Source organism: Ochotona princeps, chromosome 33, assembly GCF_030435755.1.
Source record: "Ochotona princeps isolate mOchPri1 chromosome 33, mOchPri1.hap1, whole genome shotgun sequence".
In the NCBI taxonomy this organism is placed as follows: domain Eukaryota; kingdom Metazoa; phylum Chordata; class Mammalia; order Lagomorpha; family Ochotonidae; genus Ochotona; species Ochotona princeps.
In genome coordinates, this window is record NC_080864.1 from 1,073,709 (window position 1) to 1,097,023 (window position 23,315).

Consider the following 23,315-nt stretch of genomic DNA (forward strand, 5'->3'; position numbering starts at 1 on the left):
AGTTAGTGGATCCCTTGTGGTCCCACCCTGAGCCAGGGTCGGGGCTGGGGCTGCGGGTGCAGCCGGTCACTGCGCCAGGTTCCCCTTCTGGCCGGTCCACAGCTCACGCAGCTCCACGCGGCAGCCCAGGTCCCGCAGGGCGGCCTTGGCCACGTCTTCACAGTCGCGGTGGGCCGCCCGGGCCTGCGTGATGAGGGCCTCGGCGCCCAGCTCCAGGAGGGGCTTGGAGAAGGCCTGGCTGCGGGCCACCAGGTTGCGGATCAGCATACAGGCCTGTTTCTGCAGCAGTGTGTGGAAGTGGGGGGTCAGATGTTGGGAACCCCCACCCTGACAGTCTAACACCATGGGGGCAGTGGCGGGGAGAGCAGGGACCAGGGTGCCCAGGGGAGGCCCCTTGCTCCCACACTAAGCTCTCAGCAGCCCTGGAGGGAGACGAGCTCAGACAGCACCCAGGGCTGCCCCATCCGGCCTGAGGGGCTGCGCAGCAGCCCGGGGGTCCCTGCAGGCCATGGCTGAGCTGCCGCGGGGCCTTGGGGAGGAGGTGTCCATGGTCCAGGGCCACTGTCTTCTGGAACGGACCCAGCATTCACCCGGGACAGGGAAGAGGCCCAGGTGACCACCTGAGGTGCCAATGCCCCCCCTCGAACCGAGGCCAAAACACACCTGCACACCGACCTCCTGTGGGTGCGTCTTCATGGCCTGCAGGGCCGCCAGGGCCCCGCCGCCCTCCACAATGACCCGGCTGTTCTCCGGCTTGCGCAGGGCCAGGACGCACAGGGCCGCGCAGCTCTGCTCACACACCTGGGGCGGGACCGGGCACGGGGCACGGCTGAGGCCACCTCGGAGTGTCAGACCCCAGAACGGCCCTGACGGCACCATTCCGGGGACACGCAAGGCCAAAGCCGGCCTGACGGAGGGAGGGCAAGTGGGCCGTCCACCCCCACCCCCCCCAAAGCTGGTACCTGGGGGCTGGCCAGGTGCCGGCTCATGGCAGCCACAATGGAGTCGGTGCCGCCCGCACGGACAATGGCGTCCTTCACGTCATCATTGCCCGCAATGGCTCGCAGGGCGCTCAGCACCTGCTTGACCAGGTCCTGTGCACAGGCCGGGGTGTGGTCAGCCGCGGGTGGAGGGGGCACCCTTCCCCTTGGCTCGCTGGGTGCTTGGTTGGGAGGGGAGCTCGAAGGGCAGGGGTCGCAAGTCATGACCGTGGGGTGACGACTCGCTGTGCAGAGAGGCGGGCGTGGCGTGGAGGGGGACCCAGGGCCGTGTGGACCATCTGACTGCCCCCCGCCGTGCTTGGTGGGGGCACGCAGGGTGGGCCTGTCGGGTTGCTGGACAGGTCTGGGGCAGAGAAAGGACAGGTGGAGCTGGGCAGGGAGTGGGGTCTGAACAGGGAGGCCCCACCTGGTGCTCGCTGCAGTTGGCCAACAGGGTGACCAGCACGGCCAGGCCCCCGAGGTCCACAATCTCCTGGCAGAACTCGTTCCGGACGGCCAGGCGGGCCAGGGTGCTGCACAGCTCGCCCAGGACGCCAGGGTTGTCAGGGAACGCTGTGGGGCACAGTGGGACAGGGTCACTCACTGAGGCGACCCTGGCGGGGGAGCTGGAGGGGTCATCTACTCTGGCACAGGGAAAGACGTCAGGGACCACTGGGGGCTGCCAGGAACCGCCCCCACCACCTTAGATACATTCTGGGCCCACCGACAACAGCTTCACCCAGGCCTCCCACAGGGGCGGCGAGGACCCCCACCCGAGCACTAGGGCCAGCCTACCCCGCTTGTCCCCAGGGTGTTAGCACGGTGCTGGATTGGAAGCGGCATAGCCAGGACACCAAGCGGCACACTTATGGGACGCCGGGTGACAAGCGGCAGCTTTACATGCAACGCCACAGCATCCAGCCCCTGCTGTCTCAGGTCCAGCTTCCGGCCCCTGACCAGGGCTGTGGCGGCATGGCGGCCACTTGGAACGCGAGCCAGTGCATGGAAGAGCTCTAGCTTTGCTTCTTCCACAGCAACCCTGCTTTTCCAATCAATCAATCGGCAGATGGAAGCCGGCGGGACAAAGGCCCGTGCCTCCGGCAGCGCTCAGCTGCTGGTGGACATGGGGCAGGTGGGGGGGCAGGGTTGGGCTGGGATACCGGGGAGTCCATCGCGAATCTGGGGGCGACGTGCTGTGGGATCATGGGTCATTCGGGGGTCACTGTCCACTACGGCCTTCACGTCAACACGGCTGAGGACAGGTGGGTAGGGTCTCTGCTGAGCTGACGGCCTGCAGGGCAGAGCCGGACAGAAAGTCCATGGCGTCTGGCGGGTGGGAGAGGCGAGGGAGGAGGACGGAGAGGAAGATCTTCTGTCCACTGGTTCACTCCCCAAGTGAGCACACGGCCGGAGCTGAGCCTATTCAAAGCCAGGAGCCTCTCCCGGATCTCCCACGCAGGTGCAGGGTCCCAAGGCTTTGGGCCGTCCTCCACTGCTTTCCCAGGCCACAGGCAGGGAGCTGGATGGGAAGTGGGGCTACCGGGATACAAACTGCGGCCCATATGGGATCCCAGCACTTGCAAGGCGAGGACTTTAGCCATTAGGCTACTGTGCCAGGTACCCACTGAATCTTAAGAGCCACGTCCCCAGTCCGGGGATGGTGCTGTGGCACACCACGTAAAGCTGCTGCCCGTGACCCTGGCATCTCATATGGCTGCTGGTTCAAGGCCCGGCGGCTCCACTTCCTAACCAGCTCCCTGCTAAGGCACTGGGAAAGCCAAAACAAGATGCCCCGAGTGTTCAGAACCCTGAACCCCCGTGGGAGACCCGGATGAAGCTCCAACTCGGGCCTGAACCAGCGGATGGAAGATGGCTCTCTGTGTAACTTTGACTTTCAAGGCAAGAAAATCCACTATGCAATATTTTTGATTTTTAAAGCCTCCATCCACGTGCGCACGCGTGCTCCGTGCCACCCCTGGGGCCTGACTGACCGCCTGCAGCTGCTATGGACAAGAGACAAGGATGACCTCTTAGACGCACAGCCCAGCCCCGTGAAGGTCAGCCCCCTTTTTCCAGCCACTCTGGGGGGCACAGAGGGGACACGGGGATGGGGGCCCAGCGTCCCTGGCAGACAGAGCCAGAATCACACAAAGGCGACCTGTTCTAGCACGTTCTGTGAGCTGAACCTTGGCCAGGCCTTCTCAGTTGGCTGCACTGGACAAGGCAGGCAGTTCCAGAGCCTTCCGCCAGCAGGGAGGCCATGCAGGCTAGACTAGGTAGGAAGGGAGTGGGGGCTGGAGCCAGCTGTGCCTGAGGCTGTCTCACACCCTGACTCGTGTGTGCCGGGGCTCAGCCACCGACACCCCCGTTTCCCAGGCCACCTGCCCGGCTGCCCCGCTCCTACCTTTCGCGGCCTCAATGAGAACCTTCAAGCCCCGGTTCTCCCGCACGATCATCTTGGCGTGGTCATGGGCGTGGCCGAAGGGCACACGGATGTCGTCGTCGAAGGTCATGACGCGCAGGGCGCAGCAGGCCTCCCTGACCACGTCGGCGTGGCGGCCGTGCCGGGCGACGGCCCCGGTGAGCAGGGGCAGCACGCCGGCCTTCACCAGGCCCTGCCGGTTGTGCTCGTGTTTCAGGCAGGCGTGGCGCACGCAGCGGAGCCCGGAGCAGGTCAGGTCGGCGGCGTCAGCGTGCCGGGCCAGCGTGGCCACCAGCAGCTGCAGGCCCTGGGGGTCCAGCAGGTCGGGCTGGCCGTCGGTCAGGGCCGAGAGGGCGTTGAGGGCCGCAAGCGTGAGGCCGGGGTCGCCAGCAGCCAGCTTCCAGGCGGCCAGGATGACGGGGTACGCCCCGTGCTGGGCTGCCAAGAAGCGGCTACCCTTGTGCACCCTGCAGTGCTCACAGAACCGGGCGAGGTGGGCTGCCGCCTCCTGCGGCCGCGAGAGGGTCACCGACTCCTGCAGGTCGTCCAGGGCCTGCGAAACACGGGAGAGACCTCGGCATCAGCTCGGCTCGGGGGGCCGGGGCCGAGGGAGGGCACGGGGACGGTGTGTGTGCACCACGGGGGCCTGCCCAGAGAAACGCGGACCTGTGCAGGGAATGCTGGTGACCAGCTCCGGCCGGGTCCCCTGTGCCTTTAGGAGCCTCGGGCGTCAGGGGCCACAGGCGGTGCGGAAAGAAGGGACCACCAATTTCAGGGTCTACGAGCACCAGGGGCAGAAGAGCGTCCCTGCGGAGCCCGGCCAACCAGGCCGCCTCGAGCTGGGCGCACCTCTGGCTGTCCAGCACGTGGGTGTCACGAGGCCACCTCCCTCACACCTCACCCTCCACAAGTCTGCTGTTCACAAATATGTACGCAGCAACCGTCAAGCAAGACACCCTGGATGCAGCTGATGGAGCCCCAGTCCCAGCTCTAAGCCATTGTGGGCGCCAGTTCAAGTCCCCGCTGCCCCACTTCCCATCCAGCTCCCTGCTTGTGGCCTGGGAAAGCAGTGGAGGACGGCCCACAGCCTTGGGACCCTGCACCCGCATGGGAGACCGGGAGAGGCTCCTGGCTCCTGGCTGCCGTGGCTATGCGGAGAGTGAACAGCAGGTGGAAGATCTCTGTCTCTCCCCTTCTCACTAACTCTTCCAATTAAATAAATCTTCTTCATTTTTTTCTTTCTTTCTTTTCTTTTTCTAATCCCCGTCCTCAACCCTGGGAGGTGGCAAGCCGTGGCTGCTCAGCGCTTGGGGCTCTGTGACCCGGGTGGGACCCCCGTTTGAAGCTCCCGGTTTCTGCATCTGCCTTTCACGCTAACAGAAAATGATGTTTAAGTTTCACTTTCGTCTAGCACCAGCCCCCCGCCTCCTGACTGTCCCCCGCCCCTCTCCAGCTGGAGTCCTCAGGCCCTGCCCCCCAGCACAAGCGAACCCAGAGGGCACAGCCTGCTCCGGTCACAGGGCGAACGGATGTGGCGGTCAGGGCCCTCTGACCCATGTCCCCCAAAGAGCTGTGAGATCCTCGGATGTGGGCTCAGCGGTGGGGACATGCGGCAATCCCAAGCAGCGGGGCTGGCACCTGCCCCTGCCAGGCTCTGCCCCCGTCGCCCTGCTCTGCCCTTGCCTGACCCAGACCCGCTCCTTGTCATGCCCACTGCGCCACCCCTTTCCCCTGCCATGCCCTTCCCCTGCCAGGTCCTGCTCTACTGCCACACTCCCTGCCCCTGCCAGGCCCTGCCCTGCCCCTTACCACGCCCTGCCAAGCCCCACCCACTGCCCCACCCCCTGCAAGGCCCAGCCATGGCCCACCTCCTGTCATGCCCATGCTCTGCCCACCCCCATGTAACACCCCGCCCCTGCCCTGCCCCTCTGGGATCTGAGAAACCCCCTCTGGCCCCAAAGCGCCTACCTTCAGCACGTCATGGGTGGGCTCCTGGAGACCGTCCGCTGACACCTTGGGCGCCAGCTTCACAATGTTGCTCAGGTCCACCCCTGAAGGAGACAGGGTGGACACACACCTGCTGGGCTTGTGTCTTCTACTCCACTGCAGGAGCCCCCACCAGCACCCCTCACACCGGGGCTAGGGCTGGCAGCTGCATGCAGGGTGGCAGGGTGAGCCCATCCAGGATGGGTTGGTGGGGGGGGTGCATTCTGCCTTAGGGGTGCAGAGAGGGGGGACACCCCCTAGCCCATCAGGTACCTCCCATTGCCCACCAGCCCAGCTGCAGACTGGGGGTACAGGGGAGGGTGTGGTTAGGGGGTGCACTCCCACCTCCCTGCCTGCTGGGGAGCCCCTCGGCTTTCCCAACACTGTGCCCGCACCCTGCAGGCAGCCCCCCTCGTAGCTGCGGTACTCCATCTGAAAAAGGAGGCGGCCCAGACAGGCCGGGGTGGCCAGGCTGTCCAGGGCTGAGCAGGGAGCGGACAAGGACCCCTCCTGGGCACCCAGCTTTTGTGGCGCCCACACAAGGGCCCGTGCGTGGCAGGCAGGACCCACCCACACCGCCCTACCTTGGGATTCGAACTGCTCCACCGCCTCCCTCACAGCCTCCTCCGGCTCCATCTCAAATTCCTGGATGTTTTCACGCACGGCGGCATCAAACGTCTCCTGGGCGATCCGCTTGGAGGCCATGGCGGCCGGCACCACGCGCGGGCGTCGGTCGGGCCGGCCGCCCCTCTACAGAGAACTTCCTCCGGAAATCTGCCTTTCCAACAAAAATTAAAAAGAAATGCCAGCTACCTACCAGCCACACCCACTTTGGTTCTCCCATTCCCTCCCTCCCTCGGGGTGGGCAGGGGTCCCCCAGAGCAGTCAGGAGGTGGAACCCCGGGGCTCAGGCACGTGGGGGGTCCCCCTGTACCCCCACACAGGAGAGCCCGGTGAACTTGCAGAGGCTGTGGGCAGAGCCAGCCAGAGAAACAGCTCTTTCTCCCTCTCTCTCCTTTCAAATCATAAATCCACTCAGAGCCCACCGGCTTGTTCGCAGGGCGGAGGCCTCCGCGTCCATTGATTCATTCGCAACGCACACACACCCTCGCCTTCCGAGCCCCAGCTCCCCAACGGGCAGGCAGGACACCCAAGCGATGGGATGCATGATAAATAAACAAATAAAGCCACCACAAAGCGGACGCCAGGCAAACAGGGAGGATACTTTGTATTCCCAACCCGTTGGAAAAGATGTTCTTCCCTTCCCCAAACCAAGTCCCGCAAGGGGGGCCGCCGGGCACGCGTCCACCTTCTCCCCATGGACACTTGGGTGAGGGTCGTCCACCTCACCTGGCCGCCACGTGGGGCGGTGGGAGAAGCTGTCACGGCCGCCGCCGGGCCCTTCCCGGCCGCCGTCGGCGCGCAGGCGCAGTGGCGCCGCCCGCACTCGGGGCGCCCCTTCTCCCAGCCTCGACCCCCCCCAAGGCTGAGGTCACTCCAAGCGCCCTAAAAAACGTGAGCAAGGAAAGAGCCAGGGCAGCCGCCTCGGGGTGTCCGGTTTCCCGCGCTGAAGAGGAAAAGGACCCGCCCCGAGCCCAGCAGGAACAAGACACGCCCAGAGCCCAGCAGGAAGCGGAGCCGCCCCGAGTGCAGAGCGGCGTGCGCCTGCGCGGCGGCGGACAGCGGCATTGGCGTGCGCATGCGCCGCGCGGCGCTGCGGGGACGGTTGGCGTGCGGCCGTGCGCGGGCCCCGCCTCCCGGGGCGGCGGCGGCGGAGGCGCCTGAGGCGGCCGGGGTGGGTGTCCAGGGTGGGTGTCCAGGGTGGGTGTCCCCCGTCCCCCGTCCCCCTGGCAGGCAGGCAGGCAGGGCGAGGGGCCTGGGATGGCGGCACGGGGGGCTTGCGGGCCGGGGAGCTTTTCCTTCTCGAAGGCCGGGGTGTGAGGGTCGTCCCCTTCGGGGTGACCTCCCCCCAGGGACCCCAGCCCAGCACCCTGCTCGGACCCCCTCCTGTCATGTCGCCTCCCCCCTGGATGCAGAGCGAGGACCCAGCCCGGGAGTCCGTCTGCCCTCTGCATTCCCCAACCCCATTGTGGGTGGAGTGACCCCCGGGGACTCGGGACCACCCTTTTCTTTTAAAAAAAAATTATTTTAGGGACCCCCGGCGCAGTAGTCCTCGCCTTGCATGCACTGGGATCTGACAGGGGCGCAGGTTCTAATCCCAGCTGCCCCATTTCCCGTCACCTCCCTGCCTGTGGCCTGGGAAAGCAGTGGAGGACGGCCCAAAGCCTGGGGACCCTGTGCCTTCATGTCTGACTTCCCATTAAAAAAAAAAAAGACCAATTAAAAAGATTACTTGAATTGGAAAGGCAGACTTATAGAGAGAGGAAGATTGAGAAAGATCTTCTGTCCAAGTTTCCCCAAGTGGCTGCAACAGCCAGAGCTGAGTTGATCCAAAGCCAGGAGCCAGGAGTCTCTTCTGGGTCTCCCTCGCGGGTGCAGGGTCCCAAGGCTCTGGGCCGTCCTCCACTGCTTTCCCAGGCCACAGGCAGGGAGCTGGATGGGAAGTGGAGCAGCAGGGACTTGAACCAGCGCCCATATGGGATGCTGGTGGTTACAGGCAGAGGTCTAACCTCTCTGCTCCCACCTCCCCAGAGCCCCCCGTTAGATTTCAGGCTGAGCGCTCCCAGAAGGCTCCCTGGCCCCCCACTTTCCCTCACACACCCCAGGACTCCCACACACGGTGCACTGAGTGAGCAGAGCCTTGTTCTCACTGTGTCCCTGTTTGTTTTTCCTCTCCCCTCTGTCAGCAGAGGGCGAAGAAGGCATGACAGCCAGACGAATGACGCTGGGCGGCCTGGACGTGGTGCTGCAGGAGAAAGCCCGGGGGTACCTCGTGGACCCCAGCGGGGAGGCTTGCGGCGAGAGGATGCCGTTCAAACCACAAGGTAGCTGGAGAAGGGGTGGGGCGTGGGGAGCCGGCGGGGCAGCAGAGACAGGACGAGGGAGGGAGGATCGGCCCTCGGCCCTCCCTGAAACACCCTCAGCAGCGGGGAGGGGGCTGGTCCTGATTGAGAGCAGGACCCCGCAGCTCCATCCAGGTCTCTCCTGGGGACTTGAGCTGCCCCCCAGGGAGCCGTGGGGGGGGCTCCAATTTTGGGTGCTGGCTGCAGGCGGCCCGCGCGACTGCTTAGCTGCATCCCCGGTCCTTAGTTTGCCTATTCCTAAAGAGGAAATGATTTATTTTTTTCTGGGTGTGTCTGCCAGTCAGATTATGGTGAGAAAGGCTGTGTTGTTGATTTCGGGGTCCCTCCTGCCTGGTACCCTCGCCCACGAGGCAGCTCCTAGAGTGTATCTCCTTGTTCCACGCCCACCATCATCCTCAAAGTTTAATCCTGTCCTTTTTTAGGGAAAAAAAAAATCATTTGAAAGGCAGAGTGACAGAAGGGAGAAATCTTCCATCCGCTGGTTCTCTCCCCAAGCGGCCGGAGCTGAGCCGGTCAGAAGCCAGGAGCCTCTCCCGGGTCTCCCACGCGGGTGCAGGATCCCCAGGCTTTGGGCCGTCCTCCACTGCTTTCCCAGACCACAGGCAGGGAGCTGGGTGGGAAGTGGGGCAGCCGGGACATGAACTGACGCCCCTATGGGATCCCGATGCGTGCAATGCGAGGACTTTTGCCACTAGGCTGCTGCGCCGGGCCCTCGCCATGTCCTTTCATCAAGGGAGGAGAGTAACCACTGCTCAGCCTGCAGTGTAGCCTCGCCCGCCCTTCTCTGCCTGTCTAGCACTGGCTGCGTGCCCCTCCACCCGCCTCAGTCTGTCCTTTCCTGACGGAGGTGGCTGGTCCCCTTCTGGGCAGCTGCGGGTCAGCCGAGGTGAGCGTGGCGTCGCGCACGGCCGTGGCCTCCCGGGTGCCCCCGCACAGGGACTGCGCCTCCGGCCCGTGAGCTAGGAGACAGGAATAGAAACACGGAGTGTGCTGGACACGCTTCAGCAAGTCCAGGTCACTCGAGGCCCAGACACCTTACCCTGGCTCTTCAGGGGACTCAGAGGCCCAGCTGCCACCAGGGCTGTGTGCCTGTGGGGAGGGACAGTCCGCTGGCCGGTACCGGGGTTGGCTCGGGGCAGCTCTGGTGCCTCTCAGGAAGTGCCCAGTGTTTGTGTCCAACTTGTACACGTCTTTCCACGTGCTGCGCTTAGTATCAAGAGAATTGGGGCATCTCTGATTTCTTAAAACTTATAAGTTTGGGAGGCAGAGAGAGAAAGCTCCCACCTGTGGGTTTATGACCCCCCAACAATGGCTCCAGCAGCTTAAACTAGGCCAGGCCGAATCAGGAGTCCAGACCCACTGCAGCCTCTCCACGTGGCTGGCAGGGACCACATGGCTTGGGCCATCGTGGCTGACGCGCAGGGTTCAACCGTGGCAGGTAGCTGGAGTCCCAAGCTGCAGCTGGGCGTCGAACCCAGGACCCTGAGGGTGGAACCCTAGCATTTAAACTGACACCTGCTCTAGGCTGCGGGCCCCCACCCCCTCCCGGGTGGGTCACCTGTGCCCAGTACGATGGAAATGCTGTGTAATAGGGGCTGATGGGAAGTGGAGCAGCCCGTGTGGGTGCGGAGTGGCAGGCAGTGGCTTGACCCGCGGTGCCCGTCGTGTCGGCGCCAAGCACGCATGGGATCTTGGAGAAGGTGCCCGCTGGCTGTGCACAGGCCGGCCGTTGGCAGCGTCTGGTCCACAGGGATGTTTTTGTGTCTTTCAGATATCTTGCGGACGCTCCCGAGACCCAGGGCGGGGATGTACCAGGGCCTCCACGGCGGCTTTCTGGGCCCCTCCAGCGAGGCGGGCCGCGAAGGCCTGCGCGGAGGCGTGTTCCCAGGGCCGGCCTTCAGGCCTGGCAACCCGGCCTGCGGCGACGACAGCTGCTTCCAGCAAGAAGGCACCCGCACCCTGGAACTGTCGCACTCTGACGCCCAGGAGCAGGCATTCGGCCCCCAGAAGGCGGGGACGTTACGCATCCAGGACCGGAAGTTTGCGTTGCAAGGCTCCTGGGAGCACGCGGTGGCTCAGCAGGCCTGGCCCCGCAGCCTGGGGCCCTTCAGCCTCCCCAGGGTGCTGGAGAAGGAGGCTCTGGAGAAAGAAAGTCGGGGCTATGCCGGGGACGGCCCAGGGGAGACCGAGGCGCTGCTCAGGGCCGCTGGTGGTGGCACTCTGGAGGCCCAGGGCCTGCTCCCCCCGGAGGCGGGCACCGGAAAGCTGGGCTCTCTGAGGAATGTGAGCTCCGAAAAAGGACCCTCCAAAACTCAGGGCACGAGCCAAAGCCAGAAAAACAGCCCCAGTCCAGATGTGACGCTCGGAGCCGGCCCGGGACCGGAAGACATCCAGTTCCCCGCGCAGCAGGTGCCCCTGGGGCTCGAGCTGAAGAGCGCTCGCTTCCGGCGCCGGAGGATGCACTTTGAGGCCGTGGACAAGGCCGACGTGTTCTCCCGCTTCGGCCTCGAGATCATCAGGTGGGCGGGCTTCCACACCGTCAGGGACGATGTCAAGTTCTCACAGCTCTTCCAGACCCTGTTTGAGCCCGAGACGGAGACGTGCGCCAAGACCCTGGCCTCCTTCAAATGCTGCCTGAAGCCGGAGCACCGCGACTTCTGCTTTTTCACCATCAAGTTCCTGAAGCACGCGGCCCTCAAGACGCCTCGGGTGGACAATGAGTTCTTGAACCTGCTCCTGGACAGAGGTGCCGTGAAGACCAAAAATTGCTTTTTTGAGATCATCAAGCCCTTCGACAAGTACATGATGCGGCTGCAGGACCGGCTGCTGAAGAGCGTGACGCCCCTGCTCATGGCCTGCAACGCCTACGAGCTGAGCGTCAAGATGAAGACCCTCACCAGCCCCCTGGACTTGGCCGTGGCCCTGGAGACCACCAACTCCCTCTGCCGCAAGTCTCTGGCCCTCCTGGGCCAGACGTTTTCCCTGGCCTCATCTTTCCGCCAGGAGAAAATTCTAGAAGCGGTGGGCCTGCAAGACATTGCCCCCTCCCCGGCCACATTCCCCAACTTCGAGGACTCCATGCTGTTTGGGCGTGAGTACGTCGATCATCTGAAGGCCTGGCTGCTCGCCAGCGGCTGCCCACTGCGGGTCAAGAAGGCCCCGCCCGAGTCCACGCCACAGGAGCAAGAGATGGTTCTTCCCCCCACGCCCCAAGTCCAGGTCACGGCTTCCCAGCGCGTGAGCGGCGGTAAGGGCCGCTGTGCGTGGCCAGGGCTGCCTGGGGCTGCCGGGCTGGGTGCTTGGCTCGTCGAGGCTTTCTGGGATGTCTCCTGTTCTTTTGTTTACGTTTTGATTGGAAAGACAGATTTACAGAGAGAAGGAGAGACAGAGAAAGATCTTCCACCTGCTGGGTGACTCCCCAAATGGCCTCAGCGGCTAGAGCTGAGCCAGTTCAAAGCCAGGAGCCAGAAGCCTCTCCCAGGTCTCCCACGCGGGTGCAGGGTCCCAAGGCTGTGGGCCGTCCTCCACTGCTTTCCCAGGCCACAGGCAGGGAGCTGGATGGGAAGTGGGGCTGCCGGGTTCAGAACTGGCGTCCCTCTGGGTTGCCAGGGCTACAGGTGGAGGATTAGCCTGTTGAGCCACTGTGTTGGCTGCTTGTAGATTTCCACACGTGCACTTTGGCTGTGAGTAGAAAGCACGGTGACCAGAGAAGGGGCAGGGCTCAGTATCCCCCCTCTGTTTTGGAACCGAGACCTGGTCCAGTCTCCTCAGACACGACCAAGTCCCCGCATGCCCAGGGACCTTGTCCAGGACGGATCCACTCCCCTGCTCAGGTAGAGCTGGGCTCCTGCAGGCCAGCCCTCGCCTGTGTGCTGCTGGGAGCTGCCATGTGGGTCTGCCGGGGGCGGCGTGGGGCACCAGCCGTCCACACTGTCTCGGTGGTCAGTGCAGCTGGCAACCTTCCTCACTGCTCTTTCACTGCCGTGGGCTCAGGGTGGCACCCGCACCCCTGGGAGCCGAGCGTGCCCATCTGTGTATTCTTGGAGCGTGACAGGACTCCGCCCTGTGCCCCAGAGACCCTCAGACGCCCCTCTGGCAATGCGGTGGAAGGGCGTGTCCTTGCCTGTGGTGTCCTCACACTCTGGAGGGCTCTGTACCCTCCCTGTCCCCGCAGGGCCCTTTGTCAGCCCCGGCTGGTAGGGGCTTCCCTGCCCTGCAGCCCCCGGTGACGTACCCAACCCAGACCTCCCACGAGCCATGCCCAGGAAGGAAGGCCCACCCGCTGCCCGCAGCCCCCGTCAGCTTCTCCGGGGACCCAGGGAGAGGTCTGGGTCGCCCCGACTTTCTCAGCTCCCCCACTGTGTCTCTCCCTGCGACCGTTTCTCTCTGATGTGTTGGCCTTGACCCTCACGTGCCATCCTGGCCCACGAGTTGTCAGGTGGCCAACGACAGTGTGCAGCCCCCTCACTCCTGCAGCCACCCCTCAGCGGCACGGTGTGCGGCGAGCTGCTCCGCAAAGCCACCGTGTGTATGTGTTGCAGCCGTCCCCCAGCGGGCAGACCACCGGGTGGTGGCCGCCATCGAGCAGCTCGTGGCGCGTGTCGTCGAAGGCAGCCTGTCCCCCAAGGAGAGAGCCGCGCTGCAGGAGGACCCTGCCTACTGGTAGGTGCCTGCTTCCCTCCTGCTGCCTGGGGCCGCTGCCATGCCGTGGGGGCACCGAGAGACACGGCTGCCCCGCGTCTGTTCCTGCGTCATGGGGTGCCCGGGCCGGGCTTCCTTCCTGCGGGAGATGAGCCCCAGGACCCAGAGCACGGAAGATCTTTTTGACTCTCCTTCTCTCTGTAAATCAGAAACCGAACATCTTTCCACCTTTTCTTTTCCTTTTTTTTTTTTTCCAAGATTTACTTATTTTTATTGGAAAGGCAGATTTACAGAGAGAAGGAGAGACAGAGATCTTCCATTTGCTGGTTCACTCCCTGAGTGACTGCAATGACCGGAGCTGAGCTGATCTGAAGCCAGGAGCCAGGAGCCTCTTCCGGGTCTCCCACGCAGGTGCAGGGTCCCAGGCTTTGGGCCGTCCTCCACTGCTTTCCCAGGCCACAGGCAGGGCGCTAGGTGGGAAGTGGAGCAGCCGGGACTTGAACCCACACTCGTGTGGGGTGCCGGCATGCACCTCGGGTGTTGGTTTTGCCCACTGTGCACAGCCCCGGCCCCCCATGCCGCGGCTGGGGTCGTCATTTCTTGCAGACCCCAAGTGCTCTGGGAGACACCGCTTCGGTGTGCAGCCTCCGTCCCTGCTCGGTGGCGTCACCCGTGCCCCACTGTGCCCCACTGTGCCCTAGGTTTCTTTCCGATGAAGACAGCCTGGAGTACAAGTATTACAAGCTGAAGTTGGCAGAAACACAGCGCCTGAGCCAGACCCAGCGAGGAGCGGGCGGCGGGCAGAAGCCCACGGCGGTGGAGTGTGCGGTGCGGGCCATGCTGTACGCGCGGGCCGTGCGCAGCCTTAAGAAGAAACTCCAGCCCTGGCAGCGCCGGGGACCCCTCCGGCCTCAGGGGCTCCGCGGCCGGAAGGCCGAGCGGGTGACCGCCGGGACACAGACCCCCGTGGCCTCTGGCGTCAGGCTGAAGCACCCCAGCCGGCAGGCCCCAGGCACCTCCCCGGCAAAACTCGATGCCAACGCTGCTGCCCAGGGCTGCCCGCCCGACCCAGCCTCAGGGCCGTCCCCCGAGCTGGCTGGAGCCCCCCGCATCTCCTCTCCTTGCCTCTCCGCCGACGGTGGGTGTTGCCTCCTAGGTCCCCATCTTGATGTCTCCGGGGTCTCCGGAAAACCAGGGCAGAGGTGGCAGGCGTGGCGGCAGGGCCCAGCCGGACCTGGCACACCTGTCTCCCCTGGCATGCTACGTGAGGTGTGCTCCCCGGGTAGGCGGCCAGGGCAGCTGTGGGCCAGGCGTGCGTCCTCCCGCAAGGACTCGGTGCCAGCACCTCGCAGTGTCTGTGTCACACCGAGTCGCCCGGGGAGAAATGACAGGCAAGGGGCTCTTAACATCCCCACCCCCTTAGGAGCCTCCCCAGCTGCGTCCTGTCTCCTCCAAGACTTGTCTCTCTCATGTTTTCTGCTCTCCGCAAAGCGTCTCCTGGGCTCAGCGACTTGGCGAGTCTGCCCTGGTCCCCTGGTGCCATCCCTGTGACCAGCGTGTCCCACCCGGCCCTGGGTAGACAGGCACATGTTCAGGGCCGCTCATGTCCCCAGCACCTGCCTGCACCTCTGGTGTCGCCCCGAGGCTGTGTGCTGAGCCCAGGAGGAGGCCAGGCTCCCAGAGGGGCCTCGGGCCACAGCTGGCTGCCAGCCTTTCCCGCAGCCAGGCTCAGCAGAGCGCCCCCTGCAGGCCCCATGGTGCAGGCAGGGCCACACGGGACCATCTGCAGTGGGCGTACAGCCTGGCTCCGAGCCTGCACCTGTAACGCGCGCCTTCTGCTTCACAGTGGACCTCAAGACGCTGCAGACTGCCGAGAAACTGGCCAGGTTCGTGGCTCAGGTGGGACCAGAAATCGAGCAGTTCAGCATAGAAAACAGTGCCGACAACCCCGACCTGTGGTACGTGGTGCCTTCCTGCCCTCCTCCCCTCCTGGTTTGGTTTATTTGTTTGCTTGTTGGTTTTTCCTGAGAGACATTGGGCCCGTCCCTGTGTCCTACACCTCTTATGTTGGGCAGGAATCGAGCCCACTCCATTGTCTGGCACCCAGATGTATGAGCTGAGCTTTGCCCCCCACACTCCACAGCCTGGACCCCCAACTGGGGCTGCTGTCCATTGCCTGAGACCCAGCCATGCCACGGCTCAAGCCAGTGCTGCCTCTCCCAGGCCCTGGTGCCCGCAGGCGGCTGCTGGGACCTGCAGCCCAAGGCACGGAGGTAGCATCCATTGGCTTACAGCCTCGCTCCCCAGGTGTCCACACCTGCCAAGGCCTGGCCAGCCAAGCCAGAGCTAAAAGCTCACAGCTGGGTCTCCCGTGTGAGCCACGGGGGGACACGGGCACCAGAGCCCCTGCCACGGTGTTGGAAGGACCCTGGTCTCGGGTGTGGGATGTGGGTGTCTGAGAGGTGCCTTTTTACTCCTTTTATTTAAAGAGCAGGAATCTTCTCTCTGCTAGTTGACTCCTTAAATGCCTGCAGCAGCCATGGCCAGGCGGGAGCGGAGAGCTGGCAGCCCCGCTGATGGCCTGGCCTGCCGGCCGCAGCCCCCTCTGAGCACCACATATAGAAGTTTCCCGTCTTCTGTCCCCCCACACCAGCTCTTCTCTGTGGGTGGTCTCCGTCCTGCCCCGGGGGGCGGTGGTCCTGTTGCTCCTTCAAGCTGAGCCCTCCCAATGGCCTTGGGAGCCCTGGGCACAAGGGGCTGCAGGTGGGCAGCCGGCCTCCAGGGGGCATCGCCCAACTGTGGAAGGACCGGCCTGGACACATAGTCTCCCTGCACCCTCCGTGCGGTCCACCCTGGGAATGAGAGGGGCCAGAGAGCCAGTGTGCACCTGGAAGCCAGGCTGTCCACACCCTTGCTCCTCCACCCCCCCAGGAACCACGGCCCCCAAATTGACCCCCACTCGGCCTGTCTCACAGAGGAGCCGCCGAGCCTGCCCTAGCTGTGCAGGAGGGGTGCCGTCCTGCACGCTGTGTCCTGCCTCCCGCTCCCAGCCCCGGCTAACCCGGATGCTTCCCTCCCGGCCAGGTTCCTCCGTGACCCAGACAGCTCCGCTTTCAAGTTCTACCGCAAGAAAGTGCTTGAACTGTGCCCATCTATTCGCTTCAGCTCCTCTCCCACCGCCCTCCAAGCCGACACTGACCACGAAAGCAGGCAGGCTCTGGCGGACCCCGAGACCGCCCAGCAGGAGGCTGGACCCAGGAGCCCCACGGCGCTGCTGGAGGAGGAGGAAGAGGGGGATGAGGAGGAAGAGGAGGATGAGGAGGCCCCTGGTCGCCAGGGGAGGGCCAGCAGGTCCGAGCACTCGGAGGGCAGCCCCTGTGCTGACGGCCTCCCCGGAGCAGCTACTGAGGGTGAGCCGGCCGCGGGGTCCGGCCAGTCCCAGGCCGCCTCGGGCAGCTGCTTCCCCCGGAAGAGGATGAGCAGCAAGTCCCTGCGGGTTGGCCTGATCCCGGCCCCCAAGAGGGTGTGCCTCGTGCAGGAGCCAGAGGGTGAGTGCCCCCCAGCTGGGTTGGGGAAGGACAGAGACCCTCTGACATCCTCACTGTCCCCTAAGGAACCTGCCAGCGTCCCTGGTGACCTGGGATGGCACGCACCATTGCCTGCAGAGTGGCCAGCACAGCGTGAGGGCTGCTGGCCTTGGCTGTCCCATCTGAGATAGTTCTGCTGGGTGTGTACACCCCTGGGGAGCCCCCGTGGGGCCTTGGGTACTGCCAGCCTCCATGGGCCCGTGGGTACTGCCGGCCTTGGACCCAGCCCTGGAGAGCCACAGTACACCAGTGAGGGGGCTTCTGGTTCCTCACACGCTAACAGGTGTGCCCGCTCCAGCTGCACCCAGTTGAGCCAGCCTGTGACCTGGGGTGGGGCCGCTGAGCCCCCAGAGAGGCCCTGAATGGTAACTCCAGCTTTCTGTCATGGCAGTGAGGTGGGGAAGCCTTGGGCCATAGCTGAGCTCTCCGCCAGGGGTGTTGCTCTGCCCACGGGGCCTGGCAGGGCCTCCTGCCCTGCTGTGGGAGCTGCCCCTGGCTGGCTTCTGGTAGGCAGGGAGCAGCGTGTCCCAGCTCCCACTGAGGGTGTGTGGGAATTCGCCCCCAGGTTCAGTGAAAGCACCGTGCCCTACCTGTGTTCAGTTCCGGGCTCCGCCCCAACTCCAGCTTCCTGTTAATGCGCAGCCGGGCCCCTGTGACAGTGCAGGCAGCTGGCTCGAGTGTGGGAGACCTGGGTTGCTGGCCTGGGCCTGACCCTGGCCCTGACCCTGGACCTGACCCTGGACCTGGCCCTGGCCCTGGCCCTGACCCTGGCCCTGGACCTGACCCAGACCCTGGCCCTGGACCTGGACCTGACCCTGGCCCTGGCTCTGGACCTGACCCTGGCCCTGGACCTGACCCTGACCCTGGCCCTGACCCTGACCCTGGCCCTGGCTCTGGCCCTGACCCTGACCCTGGCCCTGGCCCTGACCCTGGCCCTGACCCTGACCCTGGCTCTGGCCCTGAACCTGACCCTGGCCCTGGCCCTGGCCCTGGCTCTGGACCTGACCCTGGCCCTGGCTCTGGACCTGACCCTGACCCTGGCCCTGGACCTGACCCTGGCCCTGGCCCTGGACCTGACCCTGGACCTGGCCCTGACCCTGACCCTGGCTCTGGCCCTGACCCTGACCCTGGCTCTGGCCCTCACCCTGACCCTGGCCCTGGCCCTGACCCTGGCTCTGGCCCTGGCCCGACCATTCCAAGTGTTTGAATGGATGGGGGATCCCTGTTTGCCAATCTCTCTTCCGCCCCGCCATCCTCACCTCCCTCCCCACCCATGTAGCATTCTCCCTCAGAAAGAAAACTTGAAAACAGTGTATTTCAGCATGTTGAGGTCCAGGCCGAGTTTGTCAGGGTCTGTGTTCACATGAAGGTTTTCAATCCCCATGTCTCGCGGTGGAGTGGCTGTGGCTTTGGAAGCCTGGAGTTGGTTGGCTCTGCGGGCAGTGAGGCAGAGCCAGGCTGGCCGAGCGCACCAGCGTCTAACAGCCCTGTGCCTGGACGTGGCTTGGTGGTTTGAGGTAGAAATTCCAGGCTGGACTTGAGTCTCGAGCCCTCAGCGCAGGCGCAGGTCAACAGGTGGGCACAGCACAGCTGCCGGTTCACACGGAATCAAACTCCCTCCTTGTTGCTGCGTAGAGCGACCCGAGGCTTTGTGTCAGAGCCACAGAGCCACCTGCTCACTGCTGCGCCCCCCGAGTGCCTGAACAACCAGCCGGCGCCAGGCCGGGAGCTCCCCGGGTGTCCCGAGTCCCTGGGCCATCTCCCAGTGCCTTCCCAGGAGCCAGAGCTGGGGACACATCGTGCCTCACACGTTCACCGCGCCCCGCGGAACCAAGTCCCGTGTTGCAGTGTACTCTCCCAGAGCGAGGCAGCCCGCAGGGAGCCCGGCTCTGGGGCCTGGCTGCTGGCCCTGCGCGGGTGCAGGACATGGGCACAGAGGGTGTCTTCTGTGAGGCGGTGGGGAACTGGGGGCACCCCTCCAGTCACGCCTGCGGCCACAGCATCCCTGACCTTGTAGCAGGCTCACTTCCCGGTGGGTCATGACCTGTGCGTGACCTTGTAAATCCCCGCCCGGCCCCCAGCAGGAGGAAGTGCACCTCTGGGTGCACACGCCTGTCCTTTGTCTTCCAGTCCACGAGCCCGTGCGTATCGCCTACGACAGGCCCCGGGGACGGCCCGCCGCCAGGAAGAAGGTGAGTCGAGGCCCCACCAGGGTGGGCAGCCATCCCCTGGGCGCCGTGATGGGGTTACGGGAAGGGCCAGTGGCTTGGGGGCCTGCCCACTATCCTCTCGGCACCTGCTGTGTGCCTGGCCCCAGCTGGCCACCCCGAGACAGTGGTGAGCAGAGCCCACAGCAGTGGCACTGGGGAGGGCGCAGCCAAGTTGGGGGACCAAGGCCGGGTGGGGAGAGCGTGGGCAGAGGCCAGGGCAGCCCCAGTCAGCAGAAGGCAGCTCACATCACTTTACAGAGAGGAGAGAGTCTTCCACTGCTGGTCACTCCCCAGATGGCCGCAGCAGCCAGAGCTGAGCTGACCAGGAGCCAGGAGCCTCTCCCGGGTCTCCCACACGGGTGCAGGGTCCCAAGGCTTGGGGCCGTCCTCCACTGCTTTCCCAGGCCACAGGCAGGGAGCCGGATGGGAAGTGGAGCAGCCGGGACTCGAACTGTGGCTTAACTTGCTAGGCCACTGCGCCAGCCCCTGAGGCCAGTTTAGACCGCAGTGGGACAGCAGCAGCTGGAGAAGGTGGGCGGAATGTGAATGAGCTGAGGGGTGCCCGGCGAGAGGCTGGAGTGTCAGGAAGGGGGGCGGTGTGAGGGCCAGGGCGTTGCAGGTGGCTGTGCCGGCGTCAAGCCGGTGTGCGGACATCCCACCTGGTCACAGCTTCTAGTCCAGGCTCCCTGTGCCCTGCGTCCCCTACCGTCTTCCTGCTGAGCCGGGGTGCCCGGGGTGAGGGCCAGGCCCTGGGCCTTAGGCCATGGCCACGCCTCGTGTCTGTGGAGTGGGCTGCTCTGCAGGTGCTGGGGGCCAAAGGCAGGGACTAGACGCAGGCCTCGCGGCCGTGGCCTGCACATGCTGGCTTCTCCCTCACCTGCCGCCCGCCTCGGGCTGTGCCCACCGGGTCACCCACAGGTGCCCGCTCTGCACTGCCCCCGCTGACCCTGTGGTGGGGGCTGCCTCCTTTTGTGGTGCTCCTCCCAGGGTCTGCTGGGCTGCCCGGGCCTCAGCCTGTGAGCTCTGCTAGCAAGCGAGCATGCCGCCCCACTCAGGGGTGCTGCAGCAAACTGGCTGCAGGGGGGTAGGGATCAGAGCATCTCGAGGCCCCAGGCCCGGAGGAGACCTGATGGCCGGCCCTTCCCGAGGGCCGCACGCGCGGCTCTCCTGTCTCCGCAGAAACCCAAGGACCTTGAGTTTGTCCAGCAGAAGCTGACCGACAGGAACCTCGGCTTCCAGATGTTACAGAAGATGGGCTGGAAGGAGGGCCGGGGGCTGGGCTCCTGCGGGAAGGGCATCCAGGAGCCCGTGAGCATGTACGCGGGGGCTGGCCCCTCACTGCACACAGTCCACGCACACACGCGCGTCTTCCGTTGCCCGGCTGTTTCAGCCGCATGGGTCACCCTTGTAGAGGCCATAGGAGCCTGGCCCGTTTCTGGAAGCCCACAGCAGACAGGAGAGGGGCTGAGAGATAGGGCCCAGCGTTCCTGCCCCCACCGCTCCCTCAGCCTCACAACGGGCATTCCATCCCCTGCTTGCCTCCTGCCCCGGGAGCCAGCCGCTGAGGGTGGTGTCCTCCCACCTCCAGGCCTGATTGCCCCTGCCCATGCGGGAGCCCCGCCTCTGGGCTCGGGCACAGCTCACTGCTGCTTTCCCTCCAGGGGCCCGGCCTCCGAAGGGGAGGGCCTGGGGGCCGACGGGCAGGAGCAGCAGGAGGACACGTTCGACGTGTTCCGCCAGCGCATGATGCAAATATATCGCCACAAGCGGGCCGGCAAGTAGGTGCGTGGACGCAGGGAGCCGGGTCCCGCTGCCTGCCCCGGGATCGGCAGAAGGGGGCCTCGGCCCGACCTGGCCAGGCCCAGCTCCGGGCGCACCCTGCCTGGCTGACCACCTGCCCCCCAGGCAGGGCCCCCATGCCAGGCTTGGCCGAGGAAATCAGGTGCTCCCAAGATGCTGCTATGGCGTGTGCTGCTCCCCGGGACAGGAGCCTGGGCTGTCCTTGCTCTTAAAGAGATGGCTGCACTGCCCCGGGCTCCTGGGCACCTGCCTGTGTCAGCATCGAGTGCCGCGCAGGACCCCAACTGTGCTGCCCGGCCTCAGGGCCACCTCACCCTGCCGTGTTGCCCTCCAGACTGAGTCCTCCTGAGTCAACACGGGACCCAAGGTGGTCGTGCCACAAGTGTGCTCCACGCCAAGCTCTAGAACTTTCTGTGAGGGAGGGGCTTCAGGGTCCCTGAGCCACCGTGGAGAGCGCCCGCTGGGCCACTGCCACCTGCCCGGGCCTGGGAGGGCTCCCGGGAGGACTTGGTCACACTGCAGACGCCGGGCAACACTCCACAGACATGCGACCCACCACTCTGCCCAGGACTGCACACGGCGCTGGCACCTGGAGCCAGGGACGTGGGCGCCTGAGGGGGCCGGCCACAGACCCGTGAGGCAGGTGCCAGCCTAGGCCGCCCTGCTTGCTCATCCAGCAGATGGTGGTGACTGTGGAGACGGGGGCACAGGGGAGGGTGCCTCTGGCAAACTTCCTTTCCAGCAGCATGGCTGGGGCAGGGACCTGAGACCCCACAGCCTCCCACGGAGGACCCGGGGTGAGGCAGGGCAGCGCGCGGTGTGGCCCTCCACACCCCTCTCCTCGGGCCACGGGGCGCCCTATGCGGTGGCGTGGCAGGTGCAGGGCCTCAGGGCGGTCACTGTGTCTCCTGTCATTGCATCTGCAGGGCCTCTCCCCGCGAGGACGGCAGTGGTGGACAGCGCTCGGCCGCCGGCCACTGCGCATGCGCACCGTCCCCAGCGCTCCAGGTGGCCCGCTCGGGTGTTCGGTGCTCCGTGGAACCTAAAAGACATTCGCGTGTGATGTTGCTAAAAGAAGGCTCTGTTGTGTTTAAGTTGTGACTTGTTACTTGTTGCAATAAATGTCCAGGAACCCGAGTTCCCCCGTGGTCTCTGTCCTCATCGGGCTTTATCCGTGGGTCTCATTGATTTTATTTGGAAGGCGGCGTGAGAGGCGTATGCACTGTCCCGTCCGCAGAGTGCCGCGTGGCCAGGGGCTCCGGCCGGGTCCTCCACTGTTTTCTCAGGCGCGTGAGCAGGGAGCTGGACGGGAAGTGGAGCAGGCAGGAGTGTCCTGGTGCGTGCAAGGCGAGGATCTAGCCACTAGGCCACCACAGCAGGCCCGGAAGCAGTGTGTTTAGTCCGTTAGAGTGGTGGGAGTCAGCAGCTTCAGCAGGGAGGGCAGTCCTTGTGTGCTGGGGGAACCTGTGGTGACCTCGGTATGAGTACGGGGGGCAGCTGGGAGCTGCACCAGGACAGCGGTGCCCGCTGCCCAAGCAAGGCCCCCGGTCCCTGCCACATCCTGCAGGGCTCTCGGAGTGACAAGTCACATGACTGCCCCAAGTCTGACCCTGATCCTAGCCCTGACCCCCACTGCAAATGCCTCGCTGCCGGGTTTCCCTGCGTGCCTAGGCACAGGGCGAGGCAACTCCCAGCCTCAGTGTCCCCCGGCTGGGGGGCGGGCCTGCGGCCTGGCAGGTTAAGCTGCTGGAGATCGCCCACACCTCCCCGTACGCCACATCGGATCACCTGCTTCGGGTCCCCTCTGTCCCGCTTCCCAGCCGGCTCCCCCGGCATCCCTGGGAGACAGCAGGGGAGGGCTCCAGCGCGTGGGTCCCCTGCCATCCACATGGGAGACCCAGCTGGGGCTCCGGACTCCCGGCTTCAGGCTGGCCCATCCCTGGGTCGTGTGGCCATTTGGGAATGGACCAGAGGGAAATGAAGGAGACAGAGTCTCTAAATGAAGTGTCTCACTGCTGCTTCCTTCAGGCCCCAGGAGGGGGCACTCAGGAGCTGAACTTTCTGTAAAAATGTGAATCCTCGCCCCCAGTCCGTGTGACCCTGGGGTGGGCTGTGTACTGAGCCACTGCTTTCCATATCTCTCACTCAAGAGAACAGCAGTGGGTCCGTAAAGGTAGCCTAGCAGTTTAAGTCCTCATCTTGCAAGTGCCAGGATCCCAACATGGGTATCAGTTCCTGTCCCGGCTGCCCCACTTCCCATCCAGCTCCTTGCCTGTGGCCTGGGAAAGCAGTGGAGGACAGCCCCAAGCCTTGGGACCCTGCACCCACGTGGGAGACCCGGGAGAGGCTCCTGGTTCCTGGCTTCGGATCGGCTCAACCCCAGCCGTTGCAGATGCTTGGGGAGTGAACCATCGGACGGAAGATCTTCCTCTCTGTCTCCCTCCTCTCTGTATATCTGACTGTCCAATAATAATAAAATAAATATTTTTTAAAAGTGGAACATCCAGGACTCTAAACAGGTGTCTGCAATATGATGTGTGTGTCCCTGTTCCCAGCTTTAGTCTAATAGCCCAGCCCTGGCTGTTGCAGCCAGCTGAGGAGTGGCTGGAAGCTTCTCTCTCTAATACATAAATAATACATCTAGAAGGAGAGTGAACGGGCGAGTGAGAGGGGGGAAGTGCCTGCTCCACACTGCCCCCTGGCAT

The 23,315-nt window shown here is 64.8% G+C and overlaps 2 protein-coding genes across 2 annotated transcripts; one reads left to right on the forward strand and one right to left on the reverse strand.

Moving 5' to 3' along the window:
* Nucleotides 1-6,158, reverse strand: ARMC6 (armadillo repeat containing 6). Its single transcript, XM_004595770.2, has 7 exons — nt 5,973-6,158; nt 5,371-5,453; nt 3,385-3,955; nt 1,408-1,553; nt 963-1,094; nt 664-801; nt 1-279 (listed from the first exon to the last, which is right to left on the reverse strand). Exons 1-7 carry the CDS (start codon nt 6,091-6,093, stop codon nt 67-69), a joined length of 1,404 nt encoding a protein of 467 aa, XP_004595827.2. The 5' UTR covers nt 6,094-6,158; the 3' UTR covers nt 1-66.
* A 932-nt stretch (nt 6,159-7,090) lies between these two features.
* Nucleotides 7,091-21,613, forward strand: SUGP2 (SURP and G-patch domain containing 2). The gene is made up of 11 exons (XM_058658135.1): nt 7,091-7,189; nt 8,208-8,333; nt 10,144-11,619; nt 12,914-13,034; nt 13,715-14,151; nt 14,860-14,971; nt 16,098-16,561; nt 18,731-18,792; nt 19,990-20,126; nt 20,472-20,592; nt 21,537-21,613. Exons 2-10 carry the CDS (start codon nt 8,213-8,215, stop codon nt 20,590-20,592), a joined length of 3,051 nt encoding a protein of 1,016 aa, XP_058514118.1. The 5' UTR covers nt 7,091-7,189; nt 8,208-8,212; the 3' UTR covers nt 21,537-21,613.
* The last annotated feature ends 1,702 nt before the right edge of the window (nt 21,614-23,315 follow it).

Coding starts and splice junctions, on each gene's coding strand:
- ARMC6 (XM_004595770.2), bottom strand. CDS start 6,093: ATGGCCTCCAAGCGGATCGCCCAGGAGACGTTTGATGCCGCCGTGCGT. Junction 5,454..5,972: donor GGAGCAGTTCGAATCCCAAG/GTAGGGCGGTGT, acceptor TGTCTCCTTCAG/GGGTGGACCTGAGCAACATT. Junction 1,554..3,384: donor TCTCATTGAGGCCGCGAAAG/GTAGGAGCGGGG, acceptor TGTGCCCCACAG/CGTTCCCTGACAACCCTGGC.
- SUGP2 (XM_058658135.1), top strand. CDS start 8,213: ATGACAGCCAGACGAATGACGCTGGGCGGCCTGGACGTGGTGCTGCAG. Junction 13,035..13,714: donor CAGGAGGACCCTGCCTACTG/GTAGGTGCCTGC, acceptor ACTGTGCCCTAG/GTTTCTTTCCGATGAAGACA. Junction 14,972..16,097: donor GCCGACAACCCCGACCTGTG/GTACGTGGTGCC, acceptor CCTCCCGGCCAG/GTTCCTCCGTGACCCAGACA.